The sequence below is a fragment of the Ascaphus truei genome, chromosome 1, assembly GCF_040206685.1.
Source record: "Ascaphus truei isolate aAscTru1 chromosome 1, aAscTru1.hap1, whole genome shotgun sequence".
In the NCBI taxonomy this organism is placed as follows: Eukaryota; Metazoa; Chordata; class Amphibia; order Anura; family Ascaphidae; genus Ascaphus; species Ascaphus truei.
The window spans coordinates 50,623,255-50,642,194 of NC_134483.1; the positions used below are offsets into that span (position 1 = coordinate 50,623,255).

An 18,940-nucleotide genomic window follows, 5' to 3' on the forward strand; every position below is an offset into this window, starting at 1 on the left:
ACACATACACACACACACATTTTAAGTTACTGTCCCAGCCAGCTTTATTCTAAAGCTTGCGGGTTTAGTGCGGGCTAACCGCGGGGCTTTTCTCCGTTTGAAACGGAGTTTCCCACGCGACGGCCGCTTCAATAGATAAGCGCTAATGGCCGTCCGCAGCTATTTTTAACCCGCGGAGGCAGCCGCTTTAGGTTAAAGCTGACCGGGACAGTATGGTGGGTGAAAAACGCAAAAAAAAAAACCTCCGCCATTGGCATATAGCCAATAAAGAATATCACTTGTGAGCACATTCGCATGTCTTAGACAGGTCTGTACCCTGCGTGTGTGTGTGTGTGTGTGTGTGTGTGTGTGTGTGTGTGTGTGTGTGTGTGTGTGTATTATGAAATGCATGGGACAGGAAAATACTTTAGAAGCTAGGCAAGATGGAATAAAATTAGAGATAAAATTAATTATATGACAACATTAAGGCCGCGTTTATAGTGCTGGCGACGCGACCGATGACGTCACCCGTCGCCACTGGCAAAAGTTGTAATTTGATTTTTAGCGACGTCGCTGGCGACAAGGCCAGTGATGTCACTAAAAGTGGCGGACGTGCAATTTGATTGGTTTAGAGACAGTCACATGTGGCGACTGTCTCTAAAAAAATCAAATTTTCCCGGCTTCAAAATTTTTGGTCGCTCCGTCGCCGTCGCATTTACTATAAGCGCTTGCGACGGAGTCAATGTATTTATTTCTGAGCGATGTCGCCGTCGCAAGGCACTATATGCGCAGCCTAAGGGAGAGATTTACTAAGTGCCGATGTGGGGTATCACACCCAATCTGGTGTTAACTGCCATTCAAGTCAAGGCCGTGCACACTGGACCAGGGTGTGACACCCTCCATCAGTACTTCGCAAATCCCAGGCTAAATAGGATAGTGAACCAAAATAGACTGGAAGGCGCTCGCCCATAAACACAATCAATGCAGTAGCACCACCCAGTGGTAAGTTTTGACATACTGCACAATTGGTCCCTTTTCTCCATCCCCTGCAAAGATCTACACTGCACCTACTACTGTACATCCACATCAGCCACGGAACCTACAGTATGGGCTTTGTTTTGTCAACTGTGATTGCTGTGATCACCCACTCCCTCACCCTTTTGTACCTAAGGCCTCGGCCATGCTCCCTGCTGGCGTGCTGAGGCGCAGGGAAAGCGGGTGCTTTCCCTGGCCTTGCGGTTGCTTACCGCACGCACTGTCAGCAGCCGTCAGGAGGTGGGCCAGGGGCGGGCGCGTCACTGCCGGGGGCGGGCCAGTGCCGTCACGGAGCTGGTTCGCCCTCATTGGGCGAACCGCTCACGTGACCGGCCTGTCGCGCCGGCAAGCGGGGGAATTTAAAATTCCCCTAAGACCTGTGCTTCCGCAAGCGCGCGGAAGCGCAGGTGAGCCCCTACTAAAGCCGCTCTAATTGCGACTGTAGGGGCTCGGTGCTGAGCGGGAGCGCGTGTCAGCACGCTTCCGCCAGCAAGCGCTAAACATGGCCAAGGCCTTAATTGGATAATGGACAGACTACATGTTTAAGATGCCCTTATCGGCTACCAAAACGCTGTGTACCTTTGCATTACATGACTATATGGTGGTAAAAATATAAACTTTAGACTAGAATTGAATTCAGTGTTTTCAACACTCTATAATAACCTCCTAGGAAGCACTTGGAGAGTTTTCTATTATAGCCCGAGGAGAGGGAGCACTGGTATTAAATAATACTGAAGTTGTACTTTAAGTATTAAGAGTTTAGGGCTGTATGATATAGCAGCTACGAATATAAGAATGATTTGAAGACCATGCACTCACGCTGTTTGGAGATCTTATTGAGTCTGATGATGGGGCTTGGAGCAGTCTAATCTGCCTCTGTTGTCAATCACAGAAGTAGCTGCTCCACCGATCTGCAATGTTTCTGCATGCAACTTGGTTCTTTAAATGTAATAAAGGTGTAACATTTTGGGTGTAAGGTTTCTTCGATTTGGGGCCATGGCCCATTGTTTAGCACAGGGGAGCACAAACTTTTTCAGCTGCACCGCCCTGCCTGTTCCACCTCGGTCTCGCGTGCCGCCGAGCAAGGTGAGGGTGATGTCACGTGACCACGTTGCCATGGAGATGGACGTGTGATGTCACAACGCATGGACCGCGCATCATTTGCAGCTCTTCAGAATCCCTGTAAGTTAGTTGTAGAGGCCTCACGCGATCCCCCGGCATTTAATTAAAATGCCTGGAGGAAGAGCGTGGGGCCTCTGCAACCGCCCGCGCCCCCCAGACAAATCTCCCGCCCCCCCCCCCCAGTTTGCGCACCGCTCGTTTTGCATACTAATATATTAGCGTTCCAGCTGAGCCTAGATCATATTGAAGATCCACCGCACATACACAAATAACTCTGACTTCAGAATTAATCTTCAAGTTACCCTGGATTGTCCTGAGTGTGTTTGCTGGGGGTCCAGGAAGTCATCCTTTTGTATTAATTCACAATGCTGAATCTTCTCCTGGTCCTAATGCACGAGTCCGGAAATGTAAAGTTTCTGCGGTCAGTGATTTTGACTGGAGTTATCGTAAGATTTTGACGCAGTGCAGGGGGGGACGGAGGGAGTTGATGGTTTGGGGTTAAAGTCCTGAACCACTTGAATAATTGGGCCCAGGACCAGGGCCGTCTTAACGGCATTATAGGCCCCCGGGCAAAGCAGTTTACTGGGCCCTGCCTACACAACCACTCACAGGAATAAAATTTTTAATTATCGATAAAATAAACTTATATTTATTGGTACCTCCAACAAAATCAGTGTTTTGACATTAAAAAAAGAGATTTGAATGTTGTGATAGGAAAATTACGTGTTAAATTCTGGTCTTTGCATAGATTAGCATGGGGCCCCTATGCACGTGGGGCCCCCGGGCAACTGCCCAGCGTGCCCAAGCGTTAAGACGACATTGTCCAGGACAACTGCACTGTTATCAGCAGCCCTGTATATCAATGTTTTTATTGGCTAGCTTCAACTCGTGGATTACTCTGCAGTCTTTCATTTAGTGCTCTCAAAATCTTGGACCAATGTAATTTTACAATACTTGGAATCATTTTATGTTCTAAATCAGCAATTTTCCTAATCTACGCGAGTGCAATATAAATACACTGCAATGAATGTTCACCGATTAGAGTTTATTTAGACTAGTTGGATATATTATGTGCCATATATTTATGGGACGCCTATTGCAGCTAAAGCACACGGTGTTATGTTATGTCTCGTCTGCGTGCAGTGTGATCTGTGGCAGAGGAGTCGTATCTCACACCAGGGGCTATGTACTCTGGCAAATGTGGAGCCAAATGTAGTGTCATTTTCCTGTTGTGCCTCTGTGTGTAATACTATATCCAGCTCTTTCTCAGTTTGGGGAGTGACAATAGCAGGAGTGAGGAGTTACATGACACACACAGTACCGAGCGGTTTTAAATTGGTCGCCCCAGTGCATCACTTTTTTTCTCTTGAATCGGCGTAAAATCATATACCAGGCTTACGCTGGTGTAACTTTCTGAATTCGTGCAATGTGTGCGAAACTGTACAAAACCATTCCTTACATTTGACGCAACTGTGCTCCAAAGAAAGGTGCAATACTTACATACTGTACACTTTCTCTGCTTCAAATTTGTCTTGGTACAGTACATATGCCCCACAGATTTAATTCTACATGACGTAAACATAGCCGCGCCAGGTTATACTGAAACGTAAGTGCTATATTAAATTGCTCTGTATATCCTTTTCCATATCTAACACAAAATTGCTTTAGGAAACAAAGTTTTAAAATCTTTGATCTACTTTTTCATATTGTTTCATGATTCTGTTCATATATATGTATATAGACAGCTAATAGTACGTGAATGCACTTTTTCTAGTTGATTTGAAATTACATTTCTGTTAATTTTTTTTTTGTTGCTATAGGAGACCAAGAAACAACACCAGGAGATTGTATCAGTCTATAGGATGCATCTTCTCTATGCAGTACAGGTAATGTATTTTTCTACTGTTTCAATTTTACTAATGTATTTTTTTTAGGGAAATACACCAAAACTCAAACAATATTTTAAATATTCTACTCTTTTTTTTTTTTTTTTGTTTCAAAAAAGTATTTAATCAGAGATCTCTGCGTTATTTGTATTTTGCGAAGCAGAAGGATACAAATAAAACCAGAAATGTATGGACTGGAACATGATAATATAAATAAATAAAACTAGAGATCACTGTAGAAATCATAAATTATTGCAATATAACAAAATTAAAATAAAGTCTATATATACTTATAGTACGTATTCGCTTAAGGAACGGCCAATGTCTGAAGGAAGGATCTAAGAAGGAGACCGTCTGTGGTCTTCCAAGCCCATACATCGCAACACAGGACACCAGTATCAATTCCATGTTGGCTAAAAAAAAAAAAAAGTTATAACCACTTACCAGTATGCTTCAGTATGTCACTGGTCAGCGTGCAGGCACGATCATGGCGGTCTCCTCCGGTTCATTCAAACGGAGAATCGCCGCGTTTATGCAATAGGTACTAGGTTAGTGTCCCATCCGGCTTTTTAATGTTCTGTGGTGTTCATGAATACACCACGCCGGATGGGTACCTACAGTGTAGTGTCCGCTACAGCTTCTATGTGCTTTAAATTTGGCAGTAACTATCTATGCTAGCTGTATACCTGTGAACTATCACCGGACACTCCCTCTACGAACCGCTTGTCAATCACAGTAGATTTAACCCATTCTATCTGTTTGTAGAGTTACCTACCTGCATTACATTCCGTAGATTTTCCATATACAGCACAACAGCTATCGTGACCAATGCCCTCACGGAACATTTGAGCAGCAGTGTCTTGAATCACACACTGCGCTCCTCTGACTTTGGTATTCAGATATATAGCAATAACCATCGTCGTACTGCTCGAATGGACTCCCTGAACTTGTGAACTATGCATTCAATCTATTTCAGGGTCTCCACTCCACAGTATTTTATCCTAGCTATTTAGTAGTCCAGTTTATGTGAACTACATATATTTTATCTGAGTTGCCCACCAGGAACTTTTGGCATCAGTCACTACCCATAGTGGAACTATTATGTGTATGGCTGTTATCAGCCTACAGTATTTACTCTATCAGGCAATAACCAGCGGCTTTTCTACCATCTAGGGTGCTCATTATCTGGCCCTAGGAGTTAGAGGTAGCCATTACAATATCCTCTCATTACTGCTGCTTATAGCCTGTATGTGTCCACTCTGGAGTGACCTATTTCTTTAGGGTGGATTGGGGTAGGTGAGGACAAATATATTTGCAACATCTCATCCTCACACACTACATTGCTACACCACCCCTCTCCCCCTGAGGCACCATTTGTAATACTATCAATCATTACATGGTGCAGAGCCTCATTGTTCCTCCTTTTCTCACCCCATTTATTTTGCTGGTGGCATATATTAACCTATTATTCGGTATTTAATACTATTTTAACCATTAAACTTTAGCGTTGTGTGTTTTTTGTGAGTATTTTTAACCTTTTTATTTATACACCCGTTATAATCATTATTTATTTATTTAATGGTTTTCCCTTGAGTGCTACAGTAGTTGTATAGGGGTCTCTTCCGCCTGCCTTGGCAAGCGGCACGTTTTATCCAGTTTCTCTCACCCCTGGCACCTTTATTTATAGAGACTGTAGCAAGAGTTATTCCCTCCCCTTCCTTTCCACCCCCCCTCCTCCCCTCCATTATGAATTAGAAAAAGGATACAAAAGTTTGTTAAAAAAGCAATCGTACCCAGCAAGTCTTTTTAGTTCCATGTGTTCAAGGCATTGTAGGACTTCAGTAATCCAACATCTGGGGAACCCGCAAATCAGAAGAAATTTGAGTTGTCATCTGTTGCCTTTACGGATTTGCTCAGTTTCTTAACAAGCGTTTCCTTCCTGCACACAGAACACATTGCTGCCTTAAATTCTGCTTTCTGCCCCCATAAACCCAATAGCGATTTTTTTTATTATTGTTTTTTATTTATAAATGTTTTACCAGGAAGTAATACATTGAGAGTTACCTTAGCTTATCCGGGAAGTGCATGCGGAAGAGGACAAGAAAGAGACCCGAGCTGCACTTAGAACTACAACTACCCAACCAAGGGTCGCTGTCGCCAGTGCAGGAGGCTGTGAGGAGAACGGTGCTAGCAACGCAGAGCTGAGAAAACAAATTTAAGAGGTAATGGCGCAAAAGAACACATTGATGATGACTGCGGCACCCAAAAAGACGGCCTCAGCGGGTACTCTTCCGGTTACGCCCCGGACCTATAACCGGGACCGGTTCCCTGGAAATCGACGTGTGGGTTGTTTCCAGTGTGGGGAACATGGACATCGGGCTGCGTACTGCATGGCACCAGACAAGAGAAGCCTTCAAAAAGCAGGGAAACCACAGAGGGACCTGGTAAGGGAGCATGCCAGGCCACACACGAAGAGAAGCTCCATGACTAACACACCCACGAGCATCTGCGGGTACCCCAATCTGCCAATTGGGACTCTTGGCCCATGTGCCCGATTGATGGTGTCTATTGAAGGAAAACCATGCAAGGTTCTTCTGGATAGTGGATCGCAAATGTCTATAATCTTCCAATCATGGTACAACCGATATTTGCGACACCTGCCACTGCAGCCGCTGAATGGACTTCTTGTGTGGGGCCTCATTGAAGCTAGCTATCCGTACTTGGGCTACGTGGTCTTGAAGTTGGAATTTCCCAAGAAAACTGCTGGGGTAGCTGGACCCCTTGAAGTAGTGGCACTAATATGTCCTGAAGCCCGTGAAGGAGGAGAAGCCGGAGCCATAATAGGAACAAATACGAACATCTTCAGCAAATTAGCCAAGTGGTGCCAGACTGTTGGAGGAGATGATAACGATCAGACATTGACCATTCACCCTATGTGTTTGAAGGCCTACCGACGAGCCGAGAATGAAGCCATTAACAAGTCTTATGACCCCATAGGAGAAATCCGTTGGACCGGTCTTCAGTCGGAAAAAAGTGCCTCCCAACCATATATGTCAAATTGAAGGGATGGTGACCAAAAGGTTCCATCGTAATTATAGAAGACAATGCCCCTGGGAAATTTCCTGGGGGACTATTGGTAAAGGCCAGAGTGCTATCCATACAGAAAGGAAAAACAGATACTATAGGAGTGGAAGTGAGAACTGAGACTTCCTTTGACTTGTGGATACAAAGAGGCACTGTGATAGCTCACCTGTACAGTGCTGAAGTGATGGGCCCAGCCGGGACGGAGAAGACTCATAACAGAAGACTGACGCCAGACATGTTCAATTTTGGAGACAGTCCTATTCCAGAACACTGGAAGAAATGGCTACAAGAAAAAATGGCTTGTAGGCCAGAGGTTTTCTCCACTCAAGAATGGGATGTAGGAGAAGCCCATGGAGTGGAACACCAGATTCGTCTTCATGATGCTCGCCATTTTAGAGAGAGGTCACAGAGATTGGCCCCAGCTGATGTGGAGGATGTGAGGAGACAGCTCCATCAACTGAGAGCTTTCATAATTTCTGAATCCAGAAGCCCATATGCATCACCCATAAGTGGTAGCCCAGAAAAAAACCAGAGCCGTGAGGATGTGTATTGACTAACGCACAGAACAAAAGGACCACCCCAGATCAGTACACGATGCCACATATAGAAGACGTATTGGATTGCCTCACTGGGAGCAAGTGGTTTTCAGTTTTGGATCTTCGCAGTAGATATTATCAGATCCCTATGAGCCATCACGACAAAGAGAAGACTGCTTTTATATGCCAATTGGGGTTCTATCAGTTTGAGCGGATGCTTCAAGGATTGTTAGGGGCCCCAGCTACGTTCCGAAGGTTAATGGAATGAGTAGTGGGAGATATGAACCTACTTAAGTGCTGGTATACCTGGACAATATAATAGTATTTGGGAAAACCCTGGAGTAACACGAAGCTCGGTTGATGAAGGTGTTAGATTGATTAAGTGACAGTGGACTCAAATTATCAGTGGAAATGTGTCCGTTCTGTCAGATGTCTGTCACAGACGTAGGGCATATCGTATCTGAGAAAGGAGTGGCCACAGTTCTGTCTTAAATAGAGGATATTGCATCATGGCCAAAACCTACAGAACTGCAGGCTTTCTTGGGATTCTGCGGGTATTACAAACGGTTCATGAACAACTTGTCAGCTGTAGTCCAACCCTTGGCACAGCTCACAAAGGGTTACCCGCCACCAAAAAGGCATAAAATGGCTGCGGGGGCCACCAGTCAAGATTATTTAAAAATGAATGAACCATTTGGGAATAGATGGACTCCTAGGTGCAAGGAGCCAAGCCATAAAAGCCTGCCTGATGACGCCTGTAGTTGCATTTGCAGATCCACAAAAGCCCAATGTGCTACATGTAGGCGCCAGTTTGGATAGACTGGAGGGACTGAGACCAGTAGCTTTTGTGAGCCAGGAGTTGATGCCGTCCGAGAAAAACTACCCAGTACACAAACTGGAGTTTTTGGCTTTGAAATGGGCGGTAGTGGACCAACTACATGACTATATCTATATGGAGCAGCATTTGTAGTACACACAGAAAACAATCCCCTTCCGTATATACTAACATCAGCAAAACTGGATGCCACTGGGCACAGGTGGTTGGCAGCATTTGCCACTTACAATTTGTCTAAAGTACAGACCTGGGAAACAAAATATTATGCGGACGCATTGTCACGAATTTACTGGGACGCTCAAGCCCAGGATGGACTTTTTAAAAACATTGCGTGCACTCCTGCGGCAGTAATGTGCAAGCAAGTAGAAATGCCGAGACAAATTACCACAGAGAATCCAAATAGAGTGGCTGATAGTCAGTGGGAGAGATCCCCAGGAGTTCCTTTGGTGTACTCTCACACTGCAGAGTTGACCATGGAGGGATTACTCCAACTAAACCGACAAGATCTATTCTGATCGCAGCAGATGTACCCAGGATTGAGAGAAGTGTGGTCAGCTCTGAGGAACCGGAAGTCGCCTCGGGCAGTCATCGGGGAGCACCCTGAGAGTCGACTGCTTGTGAGGCAATGGGATAACCTGCTGCTAAAGAATGGAGTAATGTTCAGAGTTGCTTAGTCACCAGGTGCTGCATTGTCTTAGCAACTGGTACTTACGTACCGGTATAGGCAAGTGGTTCTACATTTACTACGTGACGATCATGGCCATTTGAGCACAGACAAAACAATGGGATTAGGGAAAGATTGATTCTATTGGCCAAGAATGGTACAAGATATCAAGGAATATTGTAAGAACTACGGAAGGTGTGTGACCAGTAAGACTTTGCCTACCTGGACCGCACTCTTGACCAATATCACCAGCAGTGGGCCACTGGACTTAGTCTGCATGGACTTCCTGTCATTAGAGTCAGATAGCAAGACAAGTAATATCTTAGTGGTCACAGATCACTTCACACGGTATGCGCAAGCATTCCTCTCAAAGTACCAACGAGCCGCTACAGTTGCCAAAGTGTTAAGGGACAAGTATTTCGTCCATTATGAATTTCCAGCCAGGATACACTCTGACCAAGGACGGGAAAGCCGACTTATCAAGGAATTACTGCGCATCTGTGGGATAAATAAAATCCAAAACCACGCGTTACCACTACAAGGAGACACGCAACCAGAGAGATTCAATAGGACCCCATTAAATATGATGGGTACCCTAAATAATCAAGGAAAGATGGAGTCAGCATGTACACCAGTTAGTCCATGCTTATAACGGCACCAAGAATGAATCCCCTGGGTATTCACCTTATTACCTAATGTTTGGAAGCCTGATTGCCCATTGACCTGTGTTTTGGAGTGTCGGCAGATGGCACATCCCCAACCACGTACATGCAATATGTACAGAAACTCGGAAACCAGTTACAAGAAGCATATAAGCTGGCCACTTCTGCAGCCGACACTAATGATCATGGAAACAAAAGCTGTTACGATAAGAGTACACAGGCAAAAGCTACAACTGCAGTACAGAGTCCTTATCCGGAATCTGGGTATACCAGGAAAACACAAAATAGCAAATCGTTGGAAGACCGAGCCTTATGTGGTAGTAGAGAAGCTAGAAGGGCTCCCCGTCTATCGTGTGAGGCCTGAAAAGGGAAATGGGCCCACAAAGTTTCTATATAGAAACCACCTTCTGCCAATAGGTCAGTTAGTGCGCTGCCCTGAGAGAAAACATTCAATGAGAACCCCATAGGCCCAGGAGAAGTGATCGATTGAACAGAGGACAGGGTTCTGGTACAAATCCAGTTTGCCAGGGTGGGCAAGACAGTGATGAGGAGTACAAACAAGAGGAGGGGTACCCCGGGGAAAGAATGATAGGGCACTTGGCAAATATTTTGAACAGGGACAAACTGCCCCTCAAATGGATTCCCAAATACAATCAGTAGGGTCTCAGGATTTAGACAAAACTGTTATTCTTGAACTCTATCCCAGAGCAGAGGAATTTATCCCCATAGGTCCTGAAGAATCCGTGATAGATGACTGTGAGTTTTCCCCTAGTGCAGGGCCCACAATATCTGCATCACCGGTACCATATGCGTCCCCTAAGGTGGAAAGGGAAGTATCTCCGGCATTAGCCTCACGTCCTAAGAGGGAGACTAGACCCCCCAATGAGACTGACCTATGAATTACCTGGAGTTTCGACTGAGGTCCCTATGGTTAGTACTGTTAGACGGGTAGTACCCATGACTCTGGAAAAAGGTGATGTTGGGGAATGTAAAACATTCTGGGGTAACAAGAATGCTATCTGTCAAAACGGACTGTCTGATCTACTGTACCTATGATGTTATGTACCAAGAAAGGAGTTAATTGTTAGATTAGATAAATGTATTGTTAGTTTATCCTGGTTGATGGGGATATCAACATTTCAGCAGACACAGCAGGGGGAGGATGTAACCCCCTATCAGCAAAGGCCATGGCCACTTTAAGAATTACATTCCACTGTACCATGTGACTATGCATAGCCACTGGAATGACAGTTGGTGACAGTTGGAAAGGGAACTGAGGGAGTGAGGGTGTGCATACCCATCCTGCAGAGAGTCCATGCAGGACTCCTAAGGGAGAGAGAACTGCAGAGAGAGAGTTGCCACTCTGGACCAAGGCATGCAGCAGGGCCCAGGAGAGACCAGGACCTGACAGTGCAGAGGGAATCAGGCAGACAGAGGCTACTACAGAGAGAGATTAGGGAGCCCAGCTGTGCAGGAATTACACCAAGTTGGATTGGGTGAGCTAACCCACAAAGGATATAAGATGCAGTTATATTATCATCACAGTTTGTTCTTTGTGATGCACCAGACCTGCAACACACACACTGTTTATGAGCTCCAACGATTGTGCTAGCACACCAGGATCTACAGGCCAGTACCCCATGATTGGGAGGCCGGACAGAGATAAAAGTTATTTGTTTGCGCAGCGTTCGCACTGTTTGTATAGTTTGTTTAAGTATATATGTGTATGAAGTGATTCTGAGATTAAGTCAGCGTACTGATTCATATGAGAGATGTAAAACCACAAATTATAGCTATATGAGAATATATAGCTTGTTATAATTAATTACCACTGTGTTGTGTCTAGTCACTACAGTCTCACACCACATGTACCATACACTATAAGAATTAAACAGTAACCCATAGAACTCAGGCCCCCACCTCAGTGATAGGCCATATAATCTGAGGTAAAATAAAGAGGGGTTACATGCCCGTATGGGGGGATTTGTTGGTTTGTTGATTCTCATCCAAAAACAATTTTTTCATATTGTTTAACAAAGTACCATTTACCAGTACTTTTCTCATTTCTATTTCTTATCCTTCCTCCACAGGGTCAGATGGATGAAGATGTTCAGAAAGTGCTTAAACAGATACTGACTATGTGCAAAAGTCAGTCGCAAAAAATATGATTGTTATACTCGCATTAGGATGGATATTTACTACAGCACTGCCTTTTAGTATTATAAGTCGATTCTGCTTCCACAAAACAAATCTAAATATGCTGGATATCAAAACGTTGTGTTCTTCTGTATCAGAAAACGATGTATTTTATATATTTTTTGATAGGAAACCAAGTTTTTGTTGCCAACCATTGTTGTGAAACCTCAGTTTCCATTGAGAATTTATGTTGGAATCCCAAAGGTTTCCAAAAAGTCAGATGTTCAGGAACCCGAACCCGTTCAAATAGTTAAGATATTCAGGATTATCATTTGATGTCAAATAAATAAAATCATTCTAAGAATACAGTATTTTAGATTGTATAACCTGTATTCCCAATAACATGTGCCTCAGTTAATGCAGCAGTACTAATTATAGTACTCGTCATTTCTTAATGGCCTTTGTAGTATAATGAATTTACATTTTTAAGTATTTGTTTTTGGGGGTTTTTCAAAGATGCCCTTAAAATTTTCTATAAATCAGTCTCTCTATCTAATTTTATAGTCTTTCAAAAATTATTGCCTTTGTTTTGCACAATTTATCATTTTTGAAAATTGCTTCATTGTGAAAAATGTAATGGAATTTACACTAATCAGACGAGTGATATAAGAATTTTTTACAAGTACTTTACAAGCCTTATTGTTTAATGGCCTGAAATAATTTGGCCCACCATGCCATCATTAAAACTGTAGTCACAAAAAAATGTTGGCGTTAGTCGGGGCCGCCGATGGGGGGGACAGCTGAACCCTCTGGCCAGGACCTGGTCAGTCAAGGGGCCCGGACCCCCTGCCAGGCCCTTTTGCGGGCCTCTTGCTCGCCCATGCGTGGGCCAGTACAGCCCATCCATTTGCAGGCCACTACCCATTCGTCCCCCCTTCTTCGTTCCTGCAGCAGGCCCATCTGAGGGCCCAAGGTAAACCAATGTGCCTCTGTGCCCAACACTCCTGCTTAAACTGCCAGGCCCCCTACCCCTTTATAATACCCCCAGGCCCATGACCCCCTTATACTCCACAACGAGGCCCATTACCCCCTTTTACTCCCCAGGCCCATTGCCCCCTTTTACTCCCCAGGCTCAAAACCCGCTTATACCCTCTAGGCCCATTACCTATTTTTGTATTATCCCCCCCCAACCCCCCTCCCCTCCCATACATCCTTCTGTCCCGTTTCGCAAGTCCCCATGCCCATACCTGCATTTGCTTCCCCCTCAGGCCTTCTTCTCCTGCCCCTCTTCCAGTACGCCGAGTGGGAACCTGCTTCTTATACTTACAAAAACAGAAAGGTCAGCGCATCATACAAAATGACACAACATATAGTGCAATACATCAGGGTTTATCTGCTCATGACAAAGGGTCATTTAATTAAACCCTTTGGCCAATGGGTTATAAGCCTGAAGCCACTTCACGGCATGCCCAATCTGTAGGTCCTAACACTACCTGGCACAATTCTCATGTACCTCTGCTTCTTATACATGTCCTGGGCCCAACAATTTCTATTGTCGGCCCTGGTTACAGTAATCAACCATGTACTGCCACAACTTCAATTGTCAATGCATGTTTCTTAGTTCAAGGTATGATCAATTGTTCTGCAAAGGTCTGGAAACCCAAGTTTCCATAAATCTAGTTCATGCCAGGGAATCTGCTACATTCATTAGCGATAACACGTAACTGAGGAGAGAATGCTGAAGTCATCGGAAATTAGTTGTATGGTCTGTGCCGAGTTGGGGACATTTTTCAGGGGTCCTGAAAGATGTTGTTTTCGATCAGTATTTCTTCAGAACAAGAAATGGTTGGAGTATGAATTTCTCACAATAAAGTACAGTATGTGGTTCTGGCACAAAAGGGAAAATTAAGACATTATGCAGAAGAAAATAATATTTTCATTCGAAGAAAGTGATCAGCATGACTGTGAAATATGGAGTGTCCAAGGGCTGCTATGTGCAGTACACGTATCAGACCATGTCTGCGCTCTAGAACTCTCTTCCTCGCCTGCGAGTCCTCACATCATTATTTTATCAAGTGCAAAAATGATTTGTTCGCACTTCAAGCAAATCTCACCCGTTCTATGTTTCCCAGAAGATCACGTGTCAGAGCAATTTCGTTGAAGTGGAGAGTACACTGGCTGTATTTCTACCATCAGGACAGTTCTTGACTTGCGCTGCTTATGTTCGCAGTTCTCATGCCACTTACAATACAAAAGAAAAAAAAATGAATATAACTCCCCATATGGCCACTATAAATTGTATTTGTAGTAGTTGGATAGAAACAGTTGATTTAGGTAGGCTGCTGGCTTGTAAACACTGCTCTTTTGAAGAACTTTGCAGCCTAAATGGAACAGAGTTTAAAACACCGGATGATTTGGGCTTTTCATACTCTGTTAGAATCCCAACTATGGGGAGTGTAGCTACAGTAGGAGCCTCCCTATCTATAACCATAGCAGGCATTGTGCTGAGGGTTCCTGTACCCTCCTCCTCATACCAGGTTCAAAGATATTTATATTTTAATGTAACCTCACACTGGTGAGACAGTTATTAATGTATTAGAACACAATTAAAATGCATGTGCTACATATGAACATTTTCTCCCCAGCACGAGACGCTAACATTAATTAATATGTGAATATATATGAATATCTTCAGAAACTGTAATGGCCAATATACCTGAATACACTCCTGATTTGATTTAAAAAACCAACAAAAAAACAGTTTACTTTGAAATGTTTCTACTAGTGGCAGAAAGCTACTGCCCATCGTCATCTGTAGATGACCCTTTCATTAGAAACAGGAGGGTGAATTGAATTACATTTCTGTCACTGCAGTCCCATGTGGTCACAGAGCTGGGACATTGACAACACACAGCTTTCAGGGTACACCACTGGCGTCTTCGAAGGCTACGCTTATAGTGACGGTGACGTCAGGCTGCGGACGCTGGAATGATCAAATTGAGAACTTCCAGCAATCGCAACCAAGCCGTCGTGCCGCGTTTACTATAAGCGCACGCAACGGCAGCAAAGCATTTGTTTTGAAGCGGCGTTGCTGTCGCCGTTACTATAAACGCAGCCTAAGATAGCTCATTGGTAATTAAATAATCCCTCAGAAGAGCCCCCCTCTATTTATACACATACACTGCAGCCCTCCCTCTGTACACACATAAACGCACTCTGCAGTCCCCCCTACACACTGCCCCCCTCCTCTACACCCACAAAACACACTGCAGCCCTCCTCCACCCTCTACACTCACAAAACACACACTGGAGACACACATCACACATAGCAGACCCCTCTTCACTCACAAAATACACACAGCAGCCCCCTCTATACCCACAAACACACACTGTAAAGCCACAAAGCTGCAGACACAAACACACTCTGCAGCCCTCCACCCACTGACACACATGCAACCCCCATCTACACCCACAAAAAACACTGCAGGTTCCTTCTACACCCACAAAACACACTGCAGACACACACACCCCAAGAAAATACACCCACCGCAGCCCGCTGTAAAGACACACAAAATACACTGCACCACTCCTCCACCCACAAAACACATACTGAAGACACACTGCAGCCCCCCCCCCCTCTACACACACAGCAGACACACCAAAAAAACACTCTGCTGCCCACCCACAAACACACTGAAACCCACAAAACTGCAGACACAAACATACTCTGAAGACCTCCTCCACCCTCTACACCTACTGACACACACTTCAACCCCCCACAAAACACAGCATCAGCAGCCCCCCTCTACATCCACTACAGCCCCCCTATAAACCTACACTGCAGACACACCCACAACACTCTGCACCCCTCCTCCACCCACAAAACACACACCAACAAAACACTCTGCTGCCTTCTCCACACACACACACACACTGCTGGCCCCCTCAATATTCACGACACAACCCTTTCCCCTCACTCTCCTGTGTGGAGTTCTCTGCAGGCAGGAAGGGGGAGGAGTCAGTGCCTGGCTGAAGGCAGGGTGGGGTAGGAGTCGGTGCCTTGCTGTTGCCTCCTGTCCAATCGCCTCCCCTGTCTGAGTGCTGATCTCACGCTTTGTGAATGAAAACTGAAAGCTGATTGGCTGAAAAACGTGGCAAGGTGCCAAAAATTCCGGGCCATTATTGAATGGCTAATGCCTGGGATTTTAACCAATCAGAGAGCAGGGATTTCAATCATGCCCAGAATTTTACAGCTTTAGCCTATAATAATATATAACGTAGAAAACCCCGGGGTACCTCTATGTAATGTTGGGAAACCCCATTTTTGTGCTACAAATATAAAATGGTATCGCTTTGTGGCAGTAATGTACTTTGCGTGTATCCGCACAGCATTCGCTGGAAGGTATGCACAATAGATATCATACCAACTTTTTGGTAATTTAAGGACCAGTTTATTTTAAACCTCTTTGTCCTTTTCATGTGAAACCTCTAGACTCCTGTAAAATAGGTAGATCATAAAGTCACTTATACAGTACAATGAACTAACTACTGGTTCATTTGTCTGCCAAACATTCTAAACACTGATCTAAAAATGTTAGTAACCCATCTGGTTTATTTGTCTGAACACCTGGATAAATATACAAATGGTATTGATTTTCTGAAGACAAAGTGAACTTTCTTTTTACTGTACAGTATTCTCATAGTTGTAAATCTTACTATTTATGAAGTAATAACTACGACAATATTTACAGCCCAGGTTTAATCCCTTTTGCATCCAATTCTATAACGTGACACTTATCTAATACTACAGCCTCCATTACTGTATACTTTTAGTAGTGTCATAATAGGATTGAGCCTATTGTCTCGCCCGTATTCTGCGCACTACACCCTGACTGTTACAGAACATGCCATCATAATACCTGGAAATAGAATTTCAGATTTGTTTTTATTTATATTTCTTTTTAAACCGAGGCATGGGATATGTTTTACACTTTTTAAGAATAAAAATCTCCAAAGACATTGCAAATACAGGCTTTTATATTGCAACAATATAGGGATTTTTCTTTTAAGCAAATGCAACAGGTTTGATGCTTGTTGCAGGAACCTTTTCTTTACACTACCTTAAAGTTTCCATGAACCCCTCATTATAAGAAAGTCTAGCCGCAGATTACTCTGGGTGTTCTTCTCTCTGCAGTGAGATGCGGCTCAGCCTGTACTGATGGGGTTAACTTTGTTGTTTTTTTTATATGCCTATTTATTACAACTTTGCTAGCTTTGTTTAAATCTTGAGAAGTTTACACTATACTACGCCTTGTCTTTCTACATTATACCATTTATGCAAAAACGTAATGTTTTCGTACTCAAAACGTTAATAAAAGTAGTTAGCATTTTTCACCTGTGTATCTCCGTTATTTCTATGGTGTTGCTCTTTTCCTATGATGCCATCATGATTTTATTTGGTTTTACTATTTACTAAAAATTACCAGGCACAGAACGAAATGTTTCCCATCATTTTACTATTTCAAGTCATGTTAGTGCTAGTTACAGCAATTACTGTACACTCTTTTAAATTCTGTAGTTGAAATCCGGATATAACAGTTTCTGAAAATGTATGTCCCCGGGAGGTTAAAATGGCTGCCACCATGCACACTCCTTGAGACCGATTGCTATGGTAACTGCTGATGCCAATGAAATAATAAACCAGTAAGAAATGCAGATTTTGACAAATGAAAACATGGACTATCAGGGTGTGTTAGGACTTTATTTCTGTTTTCTGTGGGACCACTGCCTTAAACATGTTCTATATCAACTGTAAATATTCCCGTATCTTCATTTGCATGTCTTCGACAGGTCTGCAACCCTGTCTTTCACCATTATCACCCAGCAAACAGCACTTCCACTGCAGCAAGGGATTCTGGGAAATGACATGCAAATGAGCACACAGTGCCACTTTTTATCTCATGCTCACATTACAAGAGCAACCCTTAGCTGCTTTAAACACAGCTTTTAAGGAAGGACTTGGGAGATGCAAAGTCAGTTAACCCACTCACAGACATGTTTCAACCTTGATGGGTATCATCAGTGGAGAACAAAAAAACCCGGGCGCTACCTAGGGGGATGGTGGGTATAGTAAAGGGGGGAATAGCAACCTTGGTGGTAGGCAAGGTATCCCTCTGCTTCTTTTCCGCCTGTGACTCTAAAGACCCCAATAAAGGATCTACCCAGGATCCTTCAACAAATGAGACAAGAAAAAAAGGGGGGGATGGGGGAGCACCGGTGGAAGGCTGGTAAAACCTAAATGGTTGTGTAATGTTATATGACAATATGAAGGGTTTTGTGTGTGTAAAATAATTGTTAACACTCACACGGCCTTGTGCGAATGCTGTCGCATCAAGGTATCTTTAAGACTCCTTTTTCTTTCTTCTTTTTTCTTCTTCCTTCTTTCGTCTCCTTTCTGTCTTCTGGATTTTTCCTCGCCGCCTTGCGTCTGTATCTTTCTTCTCCTACTTCTTTGATGTTAGTCTCACCCTCGGAATAAATATATACACAAAAATATGTGAGCAAACTGTGATTTTATCAGGGAAGGTATCTGGATATATGTTAAGAGTATATATAAAACACTCACACGGGCGTGTGTGGGTGCGCTCTAAGGGATGGTGTCTTGGTCTTTCAGGGGCAATCCCACTTCTTAAAGTAAAGTATATGCTCTAAAAATAAAGAGTCAAAAGCCACACTTTAGTTAAAAAAGCAGAAACAAAATAAAATGTAACTACTCACACGGCCAAGTGTGAGTGCACACTTGGATATGGTATCTTTGGGTTCTCCTTCTGAGGTCCCAACTGGAAAGGGTCCACTGGTGCTGAACGTGGGTCCTCACCCCCCCCAATGGGTCACAAAGTTCTGAGCCCGAGAATTTCAAGGCCAAGGTCTTTATTAAATGAAATGGACAGTAAAAAAACAAAGCACAGCTAACTCAGCTCGTGAGTCACTCTGTGGAAAGT

The 18,940-nt window shown here is 43.9% G+C and overlaps 1 protein-coding gene and 1 long non-coding RNA gene across 8 annotated transcripts in view; one reads left to right on the plus strand and one right to left on the minus strand.

Moving 5' to 3' along the window:
- RAI14 (retinoic acid induced 14) overlaps window positions 1-12,113 on the plus strand; it is a 165,502-nt gene extending 153,389 nt beyond the window's left edge. For all 5 annotated transcript variants that reach the window (XM_075587806.1, XM_075587835.1, XM_075587817.1 and 2 more), the window contains 2 exons: window positions 3,957-4,022; window positions 11,894-12,113. In XM_075587806.1, the coding sequence (XP_075443921.1) occupies window positions 3,957-4,022; window positions 11,894-11,971 (144 nt within the window). In that variant the 3' untranslated portion in view covers window positions 11,972-12,113. The remainder of the gene's footprint in view (window positions 1-3,956; window positions 4,023-11,893) is intronic.
- Window positions 1-18,940, minus strand: part of LOC142487850 (uncharacterized) — a 225,886-nt gene that overhangs the window by 12,603 nt on the left and 194,343 nt on the right. The window contains exons 3-6 of one of the 3 annotated variants that reach the window (XR_012799334.1): window positions 14,054-14,180; window positions 13,187-13,261; window positions 5,816-5,961; window positions 4,264-4,435 (exon numbers count right to left, since the gene is read on the minus strand). This is a non-coding gene — a long non-coding RNA (uncharacterized LOC142487850). Of the gene's footprint in view, window positions 1-4,263; window positions 4,436-5,815; window positions 5,962-13,186; window positions 13,262-14,053; window positions 14,181-18,940 lie in introns of those variants that run through there. The other 2 variants (XR_012799335.1, XR_012799336.1) reach the window with 2 other exon arrangements.